General features: G+C 37.5%; 1 protein-coding gene across 1 annotated transcript in view; it reads right to left on the bottom strand.

Moving 5' to 3' along the window:
- Positions 1-253: 253 nt before the first annotated feature.
- The window catches only part of TRIM42 (tripartite motif containing 42), a 132,761-nt gene continuing 109,243 nt past the window's right edge, over positions 254-23,771 (bottom strand). The window contains 1 exon segment of the mRNA XM_040613551.1: positions 254-369. Coding sequence (XP_040469485.1) covers positions 254-369 — 116 coding nt within the window.

Here is a 23,771-nt window from a genome sequence, read left to right as displayed (position 1 = left end):
ACACTGTAGTTTTTTCTTTCACAAGAGAGGAGATTCCATTATTATCCCAGTTATGCAAATGAATGTCTGAAAACATTAAGATCAAAGATGTGTATTGTTATTAATGTCAACAGAAAGAACACAGAACTGAAAATACCTGCTGCTTAGCGTTGTAGGGAACAGCTTCCCTTGGCTGCAGTTGCAGTGCTGAGTACCCAGTTCTCCTCCTATATCTGATGTCACCTATTCAGAATACTAAGCTTGCATCTTGTAACTACCAATCTACACTTAGACGCTGTTTTTCCCTGGCTCCTTGCCCTTCCTCTGCCATGTCGTTCATGCCCCAGGAAGACGTGGTGTCCAGGAGCAGGCTGCATGTCTTTTCTACCACTAAAGAGAACAGAAAAAGTAATTAGTAATTTAGCTTCTTTCATTGTATAATTAAGATTACCTGTGGGCACAGCCCATTCTTGCTGAGTAAAAATGGAGTTGTGCAAAAATTTATATATCAGCTTTTTTGATTATGTTCAAATTCATAGGTGGGGTGGGGGGCTTTTTGTTGTTGTTGTTTTTAAAGAAAATTTGTGCTAGTCATACGGAAGTAGTTTTCTGGAACAAAAATAAGAAACATTTCCCATATAAAAAGGTATACTTCTGTATTGAATTTGAATACCTCTTCCAAACAGTCAGGTTATTATGATAGAAAATTAAATTAATTTTTCAATATAAGCAAAACAATGTATTTTTTCTCTAATTTTGTCTTCAAAGTTGGCTGAACCAGTTATGCTGAGGTATTGAGAAAATATTGATTTTGAAACAGAGCTAGAATTTATCTGACAAGTTAATCACATGTTTGAGAAATGAGTCTAGGCATTAAAAAAAAGTGAAACTGTATCATTTAAAGAAAAATAGATGCATACTTTAGAAATGTCAGATCCTGAACTGCTGTGGATCAAGGGTTTTACCCTGTGAAATCCACAGTCAGACTGGAAATATGTTAATGCTAGCAAAAATGTAATGCTCTAGCTTCTGTTCTTCTTTTCATTTATCTCCTCTCACTTCTCAGCCTACTCTTATCTGAAGTGTCTGATGAACTGTGCTAGAGTGTCTTATCCACAGATGAAGTCAAGGAAAAGCACATAATCCCATCTCTTTGTCAGGATGTGCTGAGTTCAGTGTACTCACTCTGCACTTCCAGGGAAAAGAGCAGGAAAATGAGCAAAGACAGCAGAGTTATGAAAAAAGTGTTTGACATTTAGTGCTCCTATTATATGAAATGTGAGCAGAGAGGACAAAGAAAGGGTGAATATTTGCTGTTTACCTGAGCCATACTGGTAAAACATAAGCCTTTAGATTACTTATCTGTGTCCTGTGGAGTGCCTGATGGCTGGGGAGACACACACAGAAGATCAAAGTGCTGTGGGTTTTGCATGCAATATTTTCCTAGGCAAAGTTCTTGTTTTCCTTTATAATTGCATTTGTCGGATAACAGTCATGCGTGGGCTGGTGTACCTGTAAATGCAATCACTGTCACTATCTCAGTTATATAAAAAGCAAAGGACTTCATTCACATCTACATCAAAGCTTCATTAGCCTTCTCCGGTGTTTTAAAGTTACAATAAATATTCAAGTCTCTTTACACTGCCAGAGTGAGATAAAAAGATGTTACTGCGTATGAGGATGTGGCTGATAGTATCCCCTCAATGCTCACACCTGGGGACAAATAACATTATGTAGAGCAAGAAAATTTAATCTAATAAGGACAATATTTTGTTCATCTATATACTGATGATCTTTACATTCATTTTTATATCAAAATGCCACCTTTTTCTTTCAACTCCTCAGAGATTAAATTTTCAGTGATTTTTTTTTTTCTCCTAAGTCATTGTAACAAAGAAATCTGTAGACTGGCTTGTGAAGAATCAGTCAGTTCAGAGGTCGTTCTCTGTGTAAGTGGCAGCTTGGCTGCCGGGAAGGCATGTATGCATGCATGAGAAGCTGACAAATGGGCAGATGAAGCTGCAAACTATGCCCTTAAAAGTTTTCTAGAAAAGATGCGCTTCTTCAAGGAGGTGCTCTGGGAACTGTGAGTGTGTACTGCTTTGTTTATTGCTGGAAATTAAAATGGAGAAGAAGATGCTATGAGCAGCTCAATATGATTATGATTTGTGGTATGCTGTAGGACTGAAAATCATCTGTGACTGTGGCCTTAACTGCTAATGAGTAAATGTTTCCCTTGGTTACACCTGTGCTGCTCCACTGACTCCATGGATCTGTTATGGCAAACTGGGAGTGAAAATGGAAGAAAGTGCTTAAAATTCACTGCTGTAACTGAAATGCTGATCACAACAGTAAGCATTTCTGGAGAAGAAATTGTAAGAAACAGGCACCTATGTTTTGTTTCTTTTGCTGTTTTACAGTCATCTTTTCTTTCTCCTGTGAATAAACCATAAAACTATGAAACACAGTTTGATATCAAATATAGGCTGGATGCTAAAAAAATAATTTGTGAGCTAAACGTAATCAATTTTGTTCCTTTCTCAGAAGGTTCAAATGAGAGGATGCAAGTACTGTGCTGCTATGTACGTGCATTTGTGTACACACATAGGAAGTCTGTGCACTCGGGACCACACTGAGATCCTACTTTGGTTCAGAAGCTCTCATTATGGGATTTGAGATATTTGAAGCCAAGGCTATAGCAGTTTTCTCCATTAACATGGCTTTATGAGTTATAGCTGTACAATGTCCTGTTTAATCTTCACTTCTTTCAAGAAGCCCTTGTTATAATTCTTGCCAGCTCTGACAGTAAGAAAGAAGCACTCTAGTGAATGGCATCTTTTAAATAAAACATTTCTGCTTACCTCACTTAATAGCAAGCTATATGCCTGACATTCACTAGTTTTTCCATCTGCTATATATCTTCCATTTATTTTGTTTTGCTTAAGAATCTTCTCCTCACCTGAGGTCAGAGGCATTTGCAAACCTCCTGCCTTAAACCACTTCAATGAATTCTCAAAGAATAAGCATTGCAGTAACAGTTATGTGACTGATGAGCTATGAGCTATTTCAGAGGTATAATATTTAATCACTGGAACTGCTAAATGGAGGCAAACATGTAAGAAGACTCTGTTTTAATTGTGATGTTATAATAATTCACAAAATTACCTGCATACAATGGTTAGTACACACATGTGGGGACTGGTCAGCTTGAAATACTGATAATAATATTCCCCACAGATTACACAGCTGAATTTACCCCAGTTAAGAAATAGCTGTTTGAGATCTGCTCCTTGGTCTCTGCAGTATGAATGAGATGGTTTCCCATTCTAAATACCCCAAAATCCTGATAATTAGTCATAACCACTGTGGTAGCACTGAGGTTGTTGTAAAAACTTACTAAGAAATAAGGTGGTAATGAGACTATCATATTTAATAACATATGAATTATTATGGCAGATAAAAAGCTATTCCCAGCCCTGGAAGCAGCCATTCTAGAGCTGGGCTCAAGCACAGCAGTACACAGGAGCTGCTGTTCTTTGCTCTTCTGCTGACGAAAGAGGGACTTGGATTCTAGTATCTCCAGTTTGGCACTTTTCACAAGAATGAACAAAACAAACTTGGCACAAAGGCATATTGAAAGGAGTTTGGTGTATAATGCAGTTTATGCAGTTGGTGTTGAGGCTGATAAGAGAGTTCCTTGCTGAGTTAATGCACAGTGAATCTATCCTGGATTACTGTTAAATCCATTTGATTTGTTGTATCTCCTTATCAGATAATTCCTCACTGAATCAAGTATATTTTCTGTCAAATCCTAGTTTTAAGATAATGAAGCAAAGTTGATTACAGTTATATGTATCCTGATTTGATCAAATGGTTTGATAGGCAGGTAATTTTTTCATAGATATATTATATATAAAGTAAAACACTCCTGTTTGCGACACCCTGGCTGTTTCCATCTGGGATGAGTGCCAAGGGGAGTCATTTTCCCTAGGCAGCACAAAGCTGAGCTGTCTGAGGTTATGAAGTCTCATCTACTCTGGGCATTGCTAACACGTTTATATTTCCTATGTTCCTCTTCGGTTAACGCTGCAAGTACAGAACCCATTTCTGAGAAAATCTGTGTGGAAACAGGAGTTATTCTAGAACTGCATTGCTGAAACTTGCGTGCACAGATGTTGATAAAGTAACAGTGCTGCATTTCCTGACCCTAGATGCTTCACCGCATTTGCAGCTCTGGTCCAAGCAGTCTTAGGATAGGAAAGTTTTAACTACAGGTGTGTCTGTGATGGGTAGATTATTGCAACCAAAATGTCTGGGGGTTTATTTCATTATGGAGTTCTGCAGCAGTAAGAAACTCAAGTGCAGGTGCAAGATGCAGTAAGCACCTTGTGCAAGGCAGAGTTATGAAGACCTTTCCTGAGTTCTGGAAGCAGCAGTACTGCCTAACACAACTTCCTTTACAAGATCTTATAAGCAAAGAAATTGTTTAAGTGCAGAAATCATTCAAGGACATAGTCAAAGGAAGGAATACAAGTCAAGTACTATGACCAGGGCTATTAAGTTCTCTTGTACACAGAGTAATAATTACTAATTCCAACTTTTTTTACTCGTCTATGTTTATAAAATGTTTATTAAAAAAATGCTGTTAGCAGGCAGGATTCTCAAAGCTGCTCCAACAAACTCAGTGCTCAGCTGTCATTTGCAAAGACCAAGCTTCCATCTGCAATCTGCTCTTTGTAACATTTTTTTCACAACTGGAGATTGAAAAAGAATTACGCAGAAAATACACTAGAAAGCTAAGAATCTTCAGCCCTCACAGTGTTTTATAACACTTGACCAAGGATTATAGTGACTGATCGAATGTGTTAAATGCTAAGGCATTAGCACGCTATAAACAAGATTTTGGGTATTACTTGAAGTTTTTATAATAATATTTGCCCACTGGCATGGCTTATCGGGAAAGGTGAAAAACCCTCTCCTCAGTGCTTGTGTTTGATTTCTATTTCTGTCTCACTTCCTATAGAAATAATATCCTGTTTGAAACTGCCTGAAATTTAACTTCAGTTTCTCTTACTGTGTGTCCCAACAGTAAGAATGCTATTTTACTGTTGATTGTGAGGTAAGTTTGCCAAAGATGAATTACTAGATTGGCATTGCCTTGAAAAGCTCAGATATTTTCTTTACAAACTTCTTGTTGGGTAGAAGTTTATTACTTCTGAATTGAATTAATTTCATTTTATAGCTAGAACATCTTGAATGCATGTTAATTGGGCTATATCAAATGAGCCATGGATTTCTGTGAATGTGTTAAAATATAAATACATTCAAGAAATAAGGTGCCATATGTCCCTCTCCCTCTCTCATAATGCCTGCAATTCCTTAATGTTTTATTATTATTTCAGCATTTTTTTCCAAAATTAATATAGGCAACACTGGTGATAAAAAGCAGCTTCTTTCACTACCTTTTTCCAAGTGCCTGGAATAGTAGTTCATTTGAGCTTAAAGTACACAGTTTTAGCATGTGAAAGAGAACTAAGTTATGTTTCTATATTCCCATCACTTACACATTTTCCTGTTTAACAAATAAATTAATCTGATGATTAGCGTGTAGATTAATTCAATTGCTTCTGGTATTTGGACTAAAATATTAAATTGATCTCACCTGGAAACCACAGTAGACGTGAAGCTGAAATTACCACCAGCTCACAGAAGAGACAAGGACAGACGAGCTTCTTGTGAAGAAAAGGGGTTGTGAAGGAGAGCTACTAGGACCAGTCTGAAAAATACAATGAAAGTCTTGCCACGTGCCTTGTCATCTCACTGGTGCGAAGTATTTCATTTTCCTTCTCTAGGATGTTGTAACTGGAAAGAGAAGAAAAGTATGATCAGGTTCTGGCTCCTAGCCGATATCTTAAACCAAGGTTGGAACAGATGGTGGAAGCAAGAACTTGGTCAGTGATATTTTTAGAATGTTTTTAAACCTATATCTTTCTGCTTGCTTTAAGTCTCCCGAGGGTATATTACACACAACAAAGAGCTAGCTGAGCTCCCTTTAAACAAGGTGATTTCAGTAAAGGGAATAGTATAACTTTTTTACTGTGTCATTATATGACTTCTATAACGTATTGTGAAATGTAAGCAACTTGAAATACATTGTTGCTAGGAAAGCAATGTTATTGTACAGTTCTTTAATATATTATATTATATATATATTAATATACACATGCACACACAGAATTTTTTTACTTTAATAACGCCGGAGTTCTCAACAGAAAAGCAATCTTTGACAGCTTCTATTTATATATCTATATCTTCAGGTTTCCTTTTTACTTTTCAACTTATTTTATTTTTTTGCCTATCTTTCTATTTTTATTTAGCTAGCAGGTATGTTTCTAAGCACCAGTGTTGACCATATTCTAGGAGCTTATCAACAGTTCCAAAGTTAATTTGAAGTAGGTAATATACAAAAAATTAACAAAGAATTTCACTTTGGACAAAAGTCAGTAATCGCTATTTGGATTATGTATCAAATGGTAATTTTGAATTATTTTTTTTACAAAAATGAAGAAAAATAGAAAATATATGCTATCTATAGTACTTTTTTATATCATAGTTTTAGTATTAGTTTCATTATTGTCATGACATTCACCCTTCACTGTAATGTTGATGAGGTGACTGGCAAGAGGTCTGTAATCATCCAGACTGTTTTTTCACTGTCTGACGAGAAGAGTCCTCCTTCCATTGGATAGGCACTGCTTGGTTGATTGACTGGCTATATGCATAATTATTCATACACAAAATAGTGTATGGGTGGATCTCAACAGCAAAGTAGTAAGTAACATTATACAAACTCATCGATTAATGTATTATTATTTACTTTTTTGAAGCATTAAATTATCTGCTTAAATACATCAATGAAAGTAGTGGAAGAATTATAAGTAATGAAATCATTATACACAAACAGGTGTATAAAGGGTAAGAGGTATTTACCCTTAGGCAAATTTTGCTTTCCCTTACTGTGATGAGATCTTTGGATTGAACCAAAATTAGGTTTTTACCTGACAAATCCTGATTTTTATTCCTCTGTTTTATAGTAAAATAGTGTTTTGCATTAATACAGAACACCATCACACCACAGAGACATTCATTATTCTTGATATCGTTATTGCTATCAAGCTATCGAAGACTAAGGAAAAAAGTAAGACTGTGGGACTGTTACCTTGGCTGGTTGCCAGATGCCCACCCAGCTGCTCTCTCACTCCCCATCCTCAACAGGACAGGGGGAGAAAATGAGGGAAAAGGTTGTAGGTCAAGGCAAAGACCAGGAGATCATGTTACAATCACCGTGACGGGCGAAACAGGTTGGACTGGATGACCTTTAAAGGTGTCTTCCAACCCAAACTAATCTGTGGTTCTATGATCTTTGGGAAAATTTGATTTAATTTATTGCCAATTAAAATAGATTTGGATAGTGAGGAACAAAGACAAATTAAAACACCTTCCCCGCCATCTTTCCCCAAGGCTCAACTTCACTTGGTTCCAGATTTCTCTACCTTCTCTCCCCTTCAGCTGTGCCCCAAGCAGGGCTGGGGAACGGGGGCTGTGGTCAGGCTGTAGCTCTTAACCTCTGCTGCTGCTGCCTCCTCATCCTTTGCTGGGGCCTTTCCACAGGCTGTGTGCGGTTCCTGCAGGATAAACCTGCTCCAAGAGGGAGTGTCCCCAGCCCGCAGCTCCCTCAGGGAATATACCCTGCTCTGGTGTGGGCTCTGTGGGCTGTGGGCGAAGCTCTGCCCTGGCACCTGGAGCACCCCTTCCTCCTCCTCCTCTCACCTGCGTGTTCATCCTGGCGTTTCTCACACTTTTTCCCCTCAGTCCTCTCTGGCATCTCTACCTTTCCCTCAGTATGTTTTCCCAGAGGCACCACTGCCTCCTCTAATGGGCTCAGCTGTGCCTGGTGCCGCTGCAGAACCAGCCGGAACCGGCTGCGTCTGGCTCAGAGCAGCCCTGGCCTCTCCTCACGGCAGCCCCTGCTGCCAGCGCCTGGGCATGGGCACCTAAAACAAAAGCATAGAATTTCTCAGCTTATAAAGTGTAGGGGCAGAGGATATAGCATCTGATAAACCTGGCTGTGTCTGTGGTGGCTGCCCAAGGGCTCCCCTGAGTTTTGAAGCCAGCCACCGGTGCAGCTCGCGGCAGTTTGGAGGTGCAATGCGTTGCACAGCTTTGACTTCTCGGGATTCCTGGAAATTAAGTTGTTTCACCACCTACTGAAGGTTAGTTTTGTGGGGCATCCTCCTGCACCTGTGTTTGTTTTCTGATCCCTTCCAGACAGGATGGAAGCCCGCTTTCTCCCCTCAGAAGATAACTGTAAGGACAGCCAGCTCCTTCCAGCACCTTGTGCTGTAACAGAAACTGCAGCGCTTCGCTGTGGGGAGGGACTCCCCTTGTCTGGGCGAGAAACCTTTCAAGTGTTGGAGGGCAGGGGAAGCACCCAGCACTGGTGCGCAGGTTCTTATGTACCAGCTGTGATGTCGTAAGATTAATTGGGACCCATTTTCTAGGAAGAATGGTGTATTAAAAATCATGGATGCATATCCTATCAGTTTGAGGAGAAAGTGTAGTATGCCTGAGAAGCCTCTAGCTCAGCATGCAAGATACTCTTCTTTTGAGTCTCCTGATGCAATTCACATGTTCTCAGTAGAGTACAGGGTAAGGAAAAGGATTTCTTAAAGCCTTTAGCAAACCATAATGTACTGTATAACAGGTTAATTGTTCTTACCTTTTACAGTGTACTAGAAATTAGTTTTTGAGACAGTATTTTTAGGACTATCAGTGTTTGATTAGATATTAAAAAGGAGATCAACAAGTTCCTTCATCCTAAATCTTAGCATTTTTTTGAAAAAAGTATAAAATATTTTAAAGGAGATTCCTGTATATGCTTAAGTTTTACACCATCTCAGCTGTGATGGTACTCCTTGGATATTAATCATCATTGTCTTTAATGCAATTATTTACAGTGGTGGTTTCTTAGAAGAGATAGGATGGACCATTTTGGCAGAGTGCATAATCCCACCCTTTTCTAAGGAAAATAGAGTAAACATTTCAATGTGACCAAAAATCCTAAACTGATAAATTTCAGGAGGGGAAAGTGTGCATTGATCAGATTTGTAATGCTTGGGAAGAAAGAGCAAAAATACAGCTTTTATTTAAATTTATGGTGGAAAGCTGAACAGAGCAACACTGTACTTAGAAATGTAATTGGCTTTTGTGGCAGCAAGGGCAAAGGAATATGTAAGGGATTCTGTAGAATGAGAAGTGAAAGCACTAAGAAGAAATACTGTACCCTGTTTTTCATGCAGTCATTGCATATAGCATTTCACCTTCTTTGGCATTTTTGCTGATGGTGACAGGATGGAATGGGTATTTATACCAGGTAGACTACTGATTAGGACTGTGGAAAAGAGTGGTATGTTTTGTCAGGATATTAATGCAGCTCAAGGTCTCTTGTCACAAGTGTTTATGATGATGAGGCAAATACAGAGCAATTACCATTTACTGGGTAATAATTCGGCAACATTTAGAAAGTGGTAAACAGAAGTGACTGCAGTAATATATGAATTGGGGCATCATCCCAAAAAACTATCAACACTAATTACAGATTTGGTGCACCAGGTGATCATTCAGCAAATATTTGCAACTCTTAAGCTTTTTGTATTTGTTTCCGTGAGATGCAGTCCTCAGCATGAGACCATAGCTCTTCTCTGCTAGCCTCCTATACTGTGCTTTCACTACTTCTTTTTGCACATAGACTTGTCTTGCAAAGACAAAATATTTGAAAATTGTTTGGGCTTGTGGAAAGCCAGTTGCACCTCATCAGCTATCTTTCTAGGATGAAAATGGTCTGTTAAGACTTGATATACATGTTTGTGTTTCTAATAAGGACAGTAAGGAATGGTTTTAATAGGGAATTCTACACAGGACAGTTGAGATCTGTTTTCAGCTGTGCCAGACTTTCTGTGTCAACATTGGCTGGTCTGTTCATGGTTACCTCTCCTACTTTTAAAGAGGAAGGCTATTTCTGTGTAAGGGTAGCGAATGTGCATGTGACTGAAGCCAGATACCTCATTAATAAGGTGTGTATAAATACCTAGAATAGATGTGATATTTTCAGACTGTACTGAACAGGGTTGTGCTTAAAGACTAGTTTATTTGTAAAATCAATATACCACAGTACATAAATACACTGGCAAGTGTATATTCTTAATGAATGACTGCAGGGGGTGGGGAGGGGGGAACCCCAACAAAACAAAACCTAAGAAACACAACCAAAAGCTCTACTAAGAATCCTAAAAAACCCTAAACAAAACAAAACAAAAGACCCCCCAAAATAAACCACAAACTAATGGCAGTTCTTACATTAAACCTCTAAAGCAAAACATTTCCAGAGAACTGAACAATCTGATTTTCAGCTGGTCGCTCACATCCTCTCCCATCCAGAAAACACTGTTATGTGCACAGTTAAGTTCAAGCACACAAGCAGTCCCACCGAAATCAGTGAGGATCTGCATCTGCTTATCTACGCAGGCTGGAGCTGTGCTGAAGTGGAGATTCAATTAGTAAAACTTCTGTTCATTTCCTTTGCCTGTTTTTTCTGACATCTTGAAACATTTTTACATGGCATTCACTCCCCCTATAAAATATGGAGTATAGTGGCAATATTGTAACTAGTTCAGATTTTTATCCTTGCATATGATTTTAACACAGTGATATTGCGAGAAAAGCCTTCAAAGGGCAGAAGAGATGTACTGTGAGCTGGATCTTTCTTTGATGGGGATTTATTTTCAAAAATATTTCTTCTAAATGACTGTGGTACTGTACTGTGTGTACTGATTTCTGAAGATGAGCTTAATGTTCTTGCACCTTGGTACTTTTTTTCTTCAATTATAGATGTAATGATGTTAGTGGAAATGCTCGTGCTTGAAGGAGATAAAGTACTACTCCAGCATGTTTCACTTCAAGTCTTGCATGAAACCAGCCTGGTGGTCTGAGCTCTAACAGTCTTTCAGTGTGACATTTCCCTTCTTTTGTGGTCCAAGGCTAGTCTTTCCCTCTAACAAATGCATCAGAGACACTTGTTTCTAGGTTGTTTCCTCATCTGTGGCTTTTCTATATCACTGGAGCAGCATCTGTAAGAACATGGTCTAACTGACCTCGTGATGTGATTTGCACAGTCTCATTAATTTTCTTATCAAGCCCAATCCTGAGCACTGAAGTCTGTAACTCTTGTCCACACGCTTTATCAAGGAAGCTGGCACTGCACAGAAATATCATAACATCAAGTACCAGTGTACAGCTTACTAGTAAATCTGCTTAGACAGCTAGCATGATTCTTGCTGAAGCTGAAGAAACCCAATAACTAGTAACATGCTGTCATAAGTTGAAATTTTTTTTCATTTACAAAGTAGGTAGATTTTTCAGGGTAGAGGAGTATTAATTGGATAGCCCCTGAAAGCTTCTCCAGGCAGTGTGTTAGCTGAATCACTGGAGGTCTGGGACTTACTCAACAAGATGGCAAGAATTGCAGTTTATGTTAGAAGTTTAAGAATCCTCTCCCTGAAACTGAAATAAGAGCCAGGGTAGTAGCCCTAGTAGATTAGGCAGTTGCATTCTCAGGGTGGTTGAGGACGCTAAAGCGTTTGACTTTAACGTCACATTGCAAACTGCTAGTGCTGTCTCTTCACAGTTTTTGCAGGCAGCCTGTATTTACTCTTCCTTCTGGGGGTACCTAACTAACCCACCAATCCTGATATCAAGTTTATTTTGTTAATTTTAACCTTCTCAAACAAGTTCAATCTAGATGTTTGAAAATAGGCTAGTTGTTTAAAAGCCAAACAAATTATGAAGTATTGCGATTAATGGTGCAGTCATTATTTGTGAATTCTGAAAACTTTATCTGTCTTGGACTTTTAGATCTGTAGTAGCCCACTAAGTGGTGGAAAGATTTACTGAGTAAAAAAGGTTTGCCCAGTTGGTCTGGTCCTTGTGATTAATCTGACACTTCTTTAAATTGTTTGCTTATGTGTATAAAAAATGAGTCCTGTAAGTGCCTGAACTCTCTGCTAATAAGTACGAAGTATATTTTGTCATGGGAAAACTAGAGGTAATTACGCATTCCTGAAATGCTGCTTTTTTTTTGTTTGTCTGTTAGTGGGTTTTTTGTTGGGGTTTTTTTTTGGTTGGTTGGTTTGTTTGTGGGTTGTTTTGGGTTTTTTTTGTTACTGCAGGAAATTCAGTGTGTTGCCATAGGTAAATATTAGTTTGGACAAGTCTACCTCTTTTTCTTAATAATCCCTCCTAGGTTCTGTGTTTTGACTGAAATTCATCCTCTAGACTTAGTTATTTGTCAGACCCTTCTGGCTGCTACCTCTGGGTGACCAGAATTGTTGGATATTATCAAAATACAGATCATAAGAGGAGACTGGCAGTATCTGCAGAGCAACTGCTACTCTGGGATTTCGCTGCACTGGATTAAAACAATTGCCCTGAACATGCTTCTGAGGGCAGAGGGAGAACAGTGGTAGAGTGATCTACAGGCAAGGCTGTGGCCAGACTATTTCAGAATGATCACCTCTTGTGATTTTTTAAAGTGAATATAGCAGTTTTGAAGGCTGGGATGAGAGTTTAAGTATTCTCCAAGAAGGCGTGGCCTGGAGGAAAGCAAAGAAGGAGAAAGTTGTTTGGTTTTAAAGAAAGAAATGAGAATGTGGAGAGGAGAAAGTGCAGCATTCAGGGGAACACAGGAGGCTCTTAGGGCACCTTTAAGCAGAAGCTCAAAAGTTTTGTTTTGATACACCTTGCTGATTTTTTTATATTTGCATTGTAATTCACAGTCATCCCACACATAGCCTGGTGTTGCTGTGTTAATTGAAGCTTTAGCCATCGGGCAGATTAGCCTGGTGTGCTCCTTGAAAATTGCCTGTCATGTCATTAAACTGGAGTAAATGCTGGACAGTTTGTTGCAGAAAGGTAATATTTTTGGCCTTTTACAGATCCTTGGGGAGCCATGAGGCAAATTAATCTCCCTTATCTGTTTTTCAGACTGTAGTCTGCATTGTATTTTCCTGGTGCTGGTGAGTGTGCATTTAATTCTCATGATGTAACCTTTTTGCTTCTGATACTCTATGATCATCACAAAATATGCAGCATTGAAATCCATCAAGAACCAAAGCTGCTAGATTCAGAAAGAACCTGATATTCTATTAGCAAAAATTTCCTATTAACATTTCATGAGCAGAGATTAATAAAACATTACGCAATTAAATATTTTATGTTATCAATTGCAGCTGATTAGCAAACTCATGAATAATGTAGAAAAATATGATAGGTTTAACAATCTTCAGTATTATATGTGATGCTGGAAGGGTAAAGCTGTTACTTTAGGAAGTCATAGTTGATTTGGTGCGAATCACAGATTCATTTAGCAAGTTTGTTCTTTTAACCAAACTAATCATAAATAATTGTAATGCCACTACTTGTCAGTAAGGTTTTAATTATTTTAGTTTAGACTTTAACTGATGTGCAGAAAGTTTAATTTTTCAATAGCTTTCCTGCATTATTTATTTGGATAATTTTCATTAAATAATTCTTAAATTGACCTGGAGGAAATTTGTCTGCAGGAAGACAATATTTATAACATATGGGAAGATTTTATTCATGTATTCTGGCTTCAGAAGACTTATTTCAGAAGAAGCCTATCTTCATAAAGTATTTATGTGGCAATTACATGCTATTTATTTAATGCCCTTATGCACCCAAGTAGGCCAGTTTGTCGAAGTCTTCCTCAGGCTGCTGAGGAATACTTTCCAGGAGTGGATTTAGCAAAGACAATCTGACACCAGTAATGTCACTTCTAAAACCTCTTCCTTCCACCAGTGATGATTTTTCTCCCCCTAGTATGTTTCCCCCCTTGTCTCCATTTTTAAAGGCTGTATTGTGCCACTGGGAAAAGTCTAGTAATAGTTATACTAATTAAAGCAAAAACTCCTCTGAGCCACATTTCCCCTCCATCTTTAGCACTGAAATAATGAATAAATCTCCCTAGTTCAGTGTTCTCTCTTCTCTACTTGCTTTGAGTTTTCACTGCTTAAAAAGTAGGTATTTTAGTGGGTCATGTGTTAAAACATCTATTATGAATTTAAAAGCTTTCAGTCTTCTCTGGAAAGAATCTAGGTCTTCCTACAGCTTAGCTGACTGGGGAATTCAGCCACTTTTCTGAGATTTTATATGGTCCCACATGGTATTTTGTGATCATTCTTTAAATAGCACTGTCGTCTTTTCCTCTTCTTCTAAATATAGTGTCCCCCTCTTCTTTTCCTCGAAGCTAGTCTGTTTGTCCTAAAATGCTATTCTGTCCTTGTTGTCATGGAAGTTTTCAGCTTTTTGGAGGAAGTGACTGGTAAAAAATGTCTTTCTAGAATTTTTCATTCTATTGACAATCCTATTGACCACATAGGGCACAGCAACAGTCTGGGAATCAGTGTGAGGGCTCAGGTGGGGGAAACCATCATCAATGCAGTTCAAGATATGACAGAATCTGTCTTTCCTGCTACCACTCTGTATTTCTGCAGTGGTGAGCAATACTGATACAGTTTGTGTTGAGTGCCCTCAAAAGCGGTCATGTGAAATGTTTGAAATATGGCTAACAAGGGAAATATGAAACTTAATGTCTTTCTTTTCTTTCTTCTGCCTTTTTTTTTGTTTTTTTTTTTTAATTACTTTAAACCTTGATAGGTGTACAGCCAATTAGAATAAGTGTGAAGGCTGAAACAAGATCCATGAAGTAATTTAATTTTCTTTACAACATCTTTCAGCCAACTGATATGATGTTAAATTTTTATCACAGTTATAATCACCATCCAAATGGTGAAATAAAGTACACATGTTAATTCTCCTTGTTTACTTAAAACTGTGAAAAATGCAGTTGATGGAAGTGTAAGAAGGAAAATACCTGAAGGTAGTTCTTTCAAAAGCAATCATTTGGGAATATCTAAACTGAACAACTTGTTTGAAAGGGAGGATGAGCAAACATTTACACATGAAATGTAAATTTCATACACAGTAAGAGTGCCCACAGTAAGAGGGCTCATCTGCATTTAGGAGATTACAAGAGAAGAGAAATAATTTTTTACAGAAATGAACTACGGTAAGTGCAAACAAAGGACGGAATTTACTGAACTTGGAAGATAGGAAAGGCGAGAGGAAAAACTAATTGTTTTTGAGTCAAGTTACTACAGTCAAGACCTTGAGATTTTTTAATGAAAGATGACACTGACCAAGAACTCTCGTAAAAGCATAACATAGGGAATGTCACCTGCTGCAAAGGCTGAGATCCCTTTCAGAGGTGAAAATAGAAAATCTTGGGTCTAAGAGGTAAGAGTAAAATCCTGGCTGCCTTAAAATCAGTGGCAAAACTTACTGCCCGTTTGAAAAGAGCCAGGATTTTTCTCACTGTGACCTACTGGAGTAAGCATTGAACTAAGAACCAGAACATTCTGGATTCCAGGCTCATAATTATACATGATAAAAAATACATTCTTAAGATCCTGTCCTCACTTCTAAACCTGCATGGTGTTACTCACCAGCTGTGTGGAACAATTAAATAAAATGTCCTGTTCATTTAAAATTAAATGATGTAATCTAATTTATTAGGTTTGGGGTTTGTATGGTGATTTTTAATTTTTAATTTATTTTTAATTTATTTATTTATTTCTAGGCAATAGACAAATATTTTACACTTGGCTATGTCCAAATTCTGTCTCACTCCATGATGCAAGTGCCTTACAGAGAGACTTCTGCCATGTTTTTTTAGGTCATACTGAGTACGGAGAGTTAAGTCTTACTTTCCTTGCAGTTCTGATATTGCTGGGAACCTCGACTGCACGATTTGGCTTATCATGAGAATGGTATTCTTCTGCATGCATAGCTGTGTTCATACCTAGCTAAGTAAGACCCATACAAATATAAGAAAGGTTATTAAGAAATGTTGGACCTTGATGTGTCATAAGGGCACCGTTTGGTTATGAGTGTTTGGGGAACTTGGTAACTGCCTATTATTTATTTGACATTTGAAGGTGGATCTTCCACAGCTGTTGGAAAAAGCTGTTAGCATTTAGTTGGGAGAATAGAGGTAGCTATGTACCAACCTGGAGTCTGAGCAGCTGGTAAAAATACTGTTCAAGGTATGTTGAGTCACATTTCAGGGACAGTTCTGAATAAAATGAGCAGTAGTTCTGAGGCTTCCCATGAACATTCCATTATGGGGATTAAGAGACAAGAAAGCAGAAGAAGAAAGAAAAAACAACTGTATTTGCTTTAAAATAAAGCTCTGCTGTAAAATGCATACAATGTCTACCCAAACAAGTAATGTAGGTGCATCGAAATTTGAAATACAGTGCCTTTGGCCTCTAAGCCAACACGTATTTCCACACGTGCAATGCCATCCCTTCAGATGGATGCCGCTACATAAATTTTTTATAGGTATAACTGAGGGGAATTTAGAACTGGTTACACAAGAGGTATTGCAATGTTCAGTTTATTCGCCTTGAAAAATCTTTGTAGTAATACTGAGTAGTGGACACCTAAGCTTCCTTGAGGCGCAGGGGTAGGCATCCCAAAAAAGGGGTAACTGATACCTTGCAATGGAGCCAGATGAAACAGGAGAGGATTTGGTCTGCAGTGAGATCCGTCACTGTAGGTAGTGCCCAGCATTTGGAATAGAGGTTGCTCCTTTTGCTTTCAAACTGCCACCAACTTGTAATTAAGATAATCATCTTTCACAATGCAAAACATGAAGGTTGCCTCTTTTTATTCAGTGGCTTGATGCTTATAACACCAGGGATGTGTGAGGGAGATAGACTATTCCCTGTCACCACACCTATTGTGCCTTGTATGAAGCAGTCCAAGGTTCACTGCTTGAGAGCGATAAGCAAGTATGAACAGGACTCACCAAGCCAATGGTAGAGGATGGAGAGGTTTTTATCCTTACAGGAGAAGCCCAGGAGGGTTCCCTAATCCAGGTGTCTCTCATTTCTGTTTGAGAAATCAGCAAGCATCACATGTACAGAAAGGCTGATACATCTGGACTGTGTTGCACCTACTAAGCATAGTCTGCAAACTTGGCCAGACGTCTTTAATACAGGAGGGAAAAGAGTCTGTGTTTCTAATCTGATTGAAAAAGTAAGACGACAGCCACCTTTGCTGTACTATTTTCTTCAGTGTATAGCATGTTAAATATGCTTTAAGGAAAACTAAAAGGGTGAGATATTTACAGAAATTCTTAGTTTATTTATATGTCACTTGGTACTGGCCACAGTAAAAAAAGATCTAGGCTTATACAGGCACTTGAGAGCCCTCATGTAAATATACACACATACATTCTTAAACATATATTGTTTATATATAGATATGTATATATGAAGAAATCTGCAGGTTTAGGAAGCCATTTGAAGGAAAGTTTAGAAATTAAGTAATTTGGATTTAGGCCTAAAATAAAAATCAGTGAAGAATTAGATTCTTTGATTATCTTGGGCTTCCAGACCCTAGTAAACAATTTGAATGACAAGATTATATTGTATAGATATTTTTCTAGCTCCAGTTCAGGAGAGTCCTTAAAAATGTGTGTGAATTCCATGAACTTTGGTGCAATTTAGCTCACACTCATACTTGGACATGCGCTTCAGTGCTTTTCTGCAATAAGAATAGTTGCTTTAGTCAGGATTTCTGAATGCTTTTGGCTCTCTGATTTACAGATATGGCTTTTTTTTTTACTGGTTATTTTCAGTAAATACTCTAATTCAAATGTAAACCAAATGTTAATAAGGTAAATTTTTTTCCTATGGAAAAAAGTGGTGTTTTTCAATCACATCTGATTTTGAACATTCAAATAACTAATAGCAAACTGTAAAGTACATATACATAATAAACCTTGCTGAATATTTCAAAATTAAAAATGTAAGTATTTTTACAATTTTCTGGAAGAATTTTGGAAATATTTCAGAGCCTGAAAATATCTTAAAACTAGTCTACTAGAAATATTTGGTTAGTTTCCTCTCAAACGTTTTTTTTTTTATCAGGATTTAATTAATTTACAGTGTTCTTGTGTAAAACACATTTCTCTTTTATATCAAAAGCTAATAATTAGAGCTGCTTAGAATTTTCCAGTATTCAATTTCTCTACCACATTTATATAATAGTCAGGATTGTGCTTAAGCCTTTTCTGTTTCATTCTTACCAGAACTAGAGAAAGACCTTTACATGGTTATCAGGCATTATTTTTTTGATACTGGCAGCCTGGTTCAGATTCATACTACTGACTCACAGCTGAGTGACACCTTACCCACCTGGCTAAATATCTGCCAAAATATTAATCATATAAATGATTGATGAATTTCTCTATACTTCATTGAATAATTTATTTTCAGGACTGGTGTTCAATAAACTCTACAGCTAGCCTTAAACCTGCTGTAATAACTAGATACTGTCTATCACCTGTCAATGATCCACGCAGCTCCCCTGCCCTTCGGGTCCCATAGTTCTCCGTTTTAAAAGTTAAAAATGCTAAGTATGATTACCTTTTCTTCAATCTTTAAAACCTTCTTGGAAGTTAAAAAATCAGATGCTTACATTAGCGTTTCTGACAAGTTCTTACAGTCTTTGTCACAGATTGCACAATTCTGCTGATGGAGATGTGTAGCACCGCTTGACAGTATGGTTTACCACCAGGTGTCAGTAGATGGTGCTGCTTTACGGCAGAGAGTAGCGAGGATGTTTGGATTCAGTCCACCTGCAAAGTGATCCTCAGCTACAAGACCCTACAGGTCTGCTTACCCATTACGTTCCTCAGAGAGCTGTATCCTGCTTCGGTATGTAGCTGTCCTCTGCCTCCCAGCCCTGCGCCTGAAAAAAGTGGAAGTGATCCGCAGTTCTATCTGACTTCTATTATGAGTATGTTTTTGGCAGATGTCAGTGATAACCCTCATTTAGGCATTCCTTTTTCTGTCTGACACAATATTTCATTCCTATTTGAGTTCTGTAGAAAGTCAGAAGGAAACAGGTTTGGGGGTGCTGATTTTTACCCAAATTCACAACTGCTTCAGTTTGGGCTGATTATAGATTCAAAGTTCGTTGATCTCCAGAAAGATTCTGACAGACCTAATGTACTTCATCATGACAGTAGGCTAAATTTTGTTTTATTTCATTTACCAAAATAAATATATTTGAAATAAATTATACTTTTTAATTTTGATACCTTTACATAATGATTGCAACCAGCTGATAAGCCAGTATTTATGATTTTTCTCTTCCTTGAAGTGTTCCCGTTGTCAAAGATATTTTTTCGTGCTGAGTGTTATTATCAGTTACTCAAGCTCTGAGTCATCAGCTGGACACAACCTTTTATGATGAACTTTCTTCTCCCCTTTGGAGTCCCTTTTCCCTTTATGCTTTTAAATTTTGGGCTTTCAGACTTGGACATTTTAGGATCTTCTTTATAAAATGGTGCACATCATGAGCTGAGGGACAGAAGATGGGATAGAGTCACCAAGGGAGTCACACTCCATGTATGCCTTTAGCTCGTATCTGTATACCTTATTTTAACTCTTCTTTTGTATGTAATTTTTAATGTAGTAGTATGTGTTGTTCAATAATAGGAACATTCAGGCTGAAATGATGCATTTGAATTAATGAGAAGTAGTATCAGGTTTAGTGTTTGAATGAATATCTGTGGTTTTAATTAGCATTAATTTAGTCAAGATTGTGTTCATAGAAATATGCTAAGAAAGTTAACTTAGATGTGTATATATCAAGAATAGAAAAGTGGTTCCCTAACAATAAGATGAGGTCATTCAAAGAGATGCCATTTCTTGTTATGGCATTAAGTTACACAGGTAGGATAGTTACATAATGCTGTGAGGGAACAATTTAAAAGCAATCAGTGGCTTACAGTTGCTAGCACAAGAAACTTTGAATCATTTTGAGATGCAAGCATATTTGTGAAAGTGATGGTCAGCTCCTAAGGTTTCTGTGAGTTGTCCTTTTCATGGGAAGAAAGGATAGATGGCCAAAGTGGTAAAGACATCATTACATCCCTGAACAGGCGGAGGTAGGCATAAGTTTGATAGCACGGCTTACCAATGCTGGTAATAACGACTATAAGATAATGGTTCCTAGAATGAAAAGTGCTGTTGCAGGCCCACATCCATTTTTATGATTATCTTCTGCCTGCATTGGATCAAGAATAGCAAGTAACGGAAGAGATGGGACCTGAAGTTCAGTTTCTACCTCAGTATCTGTGTATAGCTTTGCAGATCTACAGTCAATGAAATGGTTAACTGTAAGTTATTTCATCTTCTGTAATTTCTTTTCTTTTCTATGTAATAACAAACATCGGTTTAGAGTTTATGCTTATTGTTGTTTAATGAGCAAAAAGATTCAGATTCCAGACCTAATTCCACCAAATGAAGTTTGAGTTTAATCTTTTATATATATATATATATATACACATATATAATGCCCATTCCAATTTGTGGCCCTGTTTCACCTCTTGCACATTCTTTCTGAAATTGTTTTTGACAAATCTCTGCCATCCTTCTAATAAAATGTGCAATGACTTCCTTTATGTAACTGAAAGCCCTTTAAAACCTGTTCTTAATTGCTGAGGGATTGCCACTGTGCCTTTAAGATATATTGAGATTTATGGTTTTATTACTTCTGTGATTAAATAATGTAGTTTTCTCTTATGTGGTCTGCCAGAGATATCAGTGAAAATATTTCAATTAATGCAAATGCCACTGCTGTAGTTATTACTTGCTTGAAAAGCTGAAGTATGTTAGCGCTGTTCTGAAACCTTTCATAATAACTTCTGGTTTAAGCTTTCTGGATTTTAAGACTTTTCACTTGACTTACAACAGGCACCTTGTTGGACCTTGAAGTGCCAGATTTGCATGATTTGTCCATGCCTTTTCACCCTTGATTGTGTTTTGTTCTCAGCTTTGCTTCTGTGTTTTCCACTGTGCAGTTCTGACTTGATGTGACCGGTTCAGTACAAGATCTGCATTTAGCTTATGCTTCCAGCTTTAGAACTATCTTTAATGTAAAGCAGGCTATATTGTCCTCTCAATTATAGCAGGGCCAGTCCAGTGTAATTTCACCAGTTTTTATATTGCTTGGAACTGTTTTTCATTAGTTATATATCATATTGACTATCTGGAATAGGTTTATCATTTTGATTGCTATTGCATTTGTATATTGATTTGTTCCCCTAAAGTGGTGTGTTTATCATGAAATGTGCAATATCCCCCATACTGTGGAAGGTCGTAAGTATTTGTAAACTGCTTAGACCAAATGTAGCTAATCTTGGGAGTATATCATAGTTCCTTATCTCAACACAAAACCAACCTGACTTCCTTTTGCACAACTGAGCTTTGTGAAGGCTATGAAATGTTTGCTGTACACAGGCTCTGTCTGTTTGATCCATGGACAGCTGGCTTGCAAATATGGGGCTGGATCTTTTCAGCAGTAGCCTGCTGAACAGCCATGAAGCGCCTATAAGTTTACGGAACATTTTCCTCATATCGTTTTGCCATAGGAATATTTGCTTGACTTCACAGATGGAAAAGAAGAGGTAAATTCTTCAGACTGTAAAAGCTCCATGAAGAATGGTTCTTCCATGATCCTTCAGCGCTCAAGATAATTAGTAGAGTGTTGCTTAGATTGATGGTGAGATGCTCATTAGCATTAATTGAAAGGCCCAAACCAGAAAATTGATTTCATACCTCAGGAATAAACTAAAATGAAAATTTCTATGCATCTTCATTCTCTAGCTTTCTGAAAAGTCAAATTATCTATTTTTACGAATAAAAATCCAGTAATCTCTTAGACATTCAAGTGTTTTTTCTTAGTTATGGAAAACAAGAGTTTTACAAGTCAATAGAAACACAGTAAAATCCCCATCAGTCAGATATAAGGAATTTAGACGAGTCTCCTGGCCTACTGGTACCTGTGTGAGGCACAGATTTAATGCGAGGAAAGGACTAACGGGTCTGTTGCCCTTCCTTCTTAAGTATGACCTTGTTTGTTCCTCCAGATCATGTAACACTGGAGTAATTGTGTGTTCAATGCAGCCAGAGCAGAGCTGGATTTGACCTCTAGGAACTCTAAGCTACCCATAACAATAGCTGGCACTGACACCTCAATTATAAGAAGAAACTTGATGCAGCATTGTCGTAAATGTTAATGTGAAATGAAATAGGACAGCACAGAATAAAACTTGGAAAAGATACAGCAGTGCCCTGTAAGCTGTTTATAGAATCTTTGCTTTCTCTGTTATTCACAGTATTCAAATGTGACTTACCGAAAACGTCATCAAAAGTATTTCTGTATTTATCTTAGGCTTTGCTTAATAAAGAAGTGATACTATAACATTTAGTATATATTTGTATTTAAGTACTACCAAATTGGTTCTGATTTTTTTCTTCACATTCATTAAATTAGCGGGAAATATAAATAGAATAGACTTCCTATATTTTTTCATGTTGGGGCAAAGCTGAAGAAAAAACTTAAATGGAATATTGACTCTTTCATAATTTTTAAGAACTACTCAAATTTACTCTACAGAATTGTTTCAAACATAACTCAAATCATTGTGATAAGCATCCTTTTTATCTAAACATGCTGAGAAAACAAATGTGTAATACTTCTTATTATTCTCATAAACCTGATGCTTTGAATGTGTCTCCAGTCACACTCGGAATACCCTCCTTCCTTTTAGTGCTTTTCTCATTCTGTCTGTACAAGAGTCATATCGTTCATCTCTGTCACCTTCAAGAGGCTTTCAACCCAATGGCAAGTTTCACTCACAGAAGTGGTCTAAACCTTGAAGATAATTAAGTTTTCCAGATACCATAAATGCACTTGGATAGATGGAGGTAATAGACAATCAGTTCTGTAAGAGCAGGGAAAGTGATAGCATGGATATATATCCTTTCAACATCAAAAAACTACAGAAACAATGCTACATGTTCATACCTCACCATGTATTCATACCTTAACTGTTGGCAATACTTCAGTGAGAGCTCACACTGTTAGGAAGAAAGAATCACCACCGGGCATGGATAGTGATAGGATTTTCAAAAAGAGGTCTTGGATATTTCTATCGCTATTTTATCTTAACACTCAGAATCAGGGCCAAAATACTAATAAAATGATTTAATATGGAAGGGACATCTTAAGGTCATTTGGTCCAACCCCTTTCAAAGCAGGGTCAATTTTGAAGTTTAGTAAGTGATAAGAGACACAGAAAAGTGATTCTAAAGTGATCGTTTATCAACAGGGTTTATGTAGATTAGCTAAGGTTATTTGTAAAATGTTTGGTGTGGATGATCATGGTTTATCTGTATGACTGAGGATCATGAGACTCATGCAGATAAGGGTTTGTGCTGGTCATGAGTTCTGTACAACTATGAAGGTTTGCAGCAGGTAAACAAAGATTCAATATTCACTGTTCCTAATTATTCTAGACCCAAGAAGCACCTGATAAAATTATTAAACAAGTGTAAACCAAACAAAAAAAATGATACGGTTTGTTTGGGTTTTTTTGTCCAAGTTTGGAGGATACTGTTGAAGATGACATAAAAATGAGCTTCAACAAGGTTAGACATCTCCTTTCACAGTTACTAAACAAAATACAATCTCCACCTCATAAAATCATAGTATTGTTAAACATTTTTAATTTTGTG

This window comes from Falco naumanni, chromosome 13 (genome assembly GCF_017639655.2).
Source record: "Falco naumanni isolate bFalNau1 chromosome 13, bFalNau1.pat, whole genome shotgun sequence".
Taxonomy (NCBI): domain Eukaryota; kingdom Metazoa; phylum Chordata; class Aves; order Falconiformes; family Falconidae; genus Falco; species Falco naumanni.
This window is presented reverse-complemented; position numbering and strand designations above follow the sequence as displayed.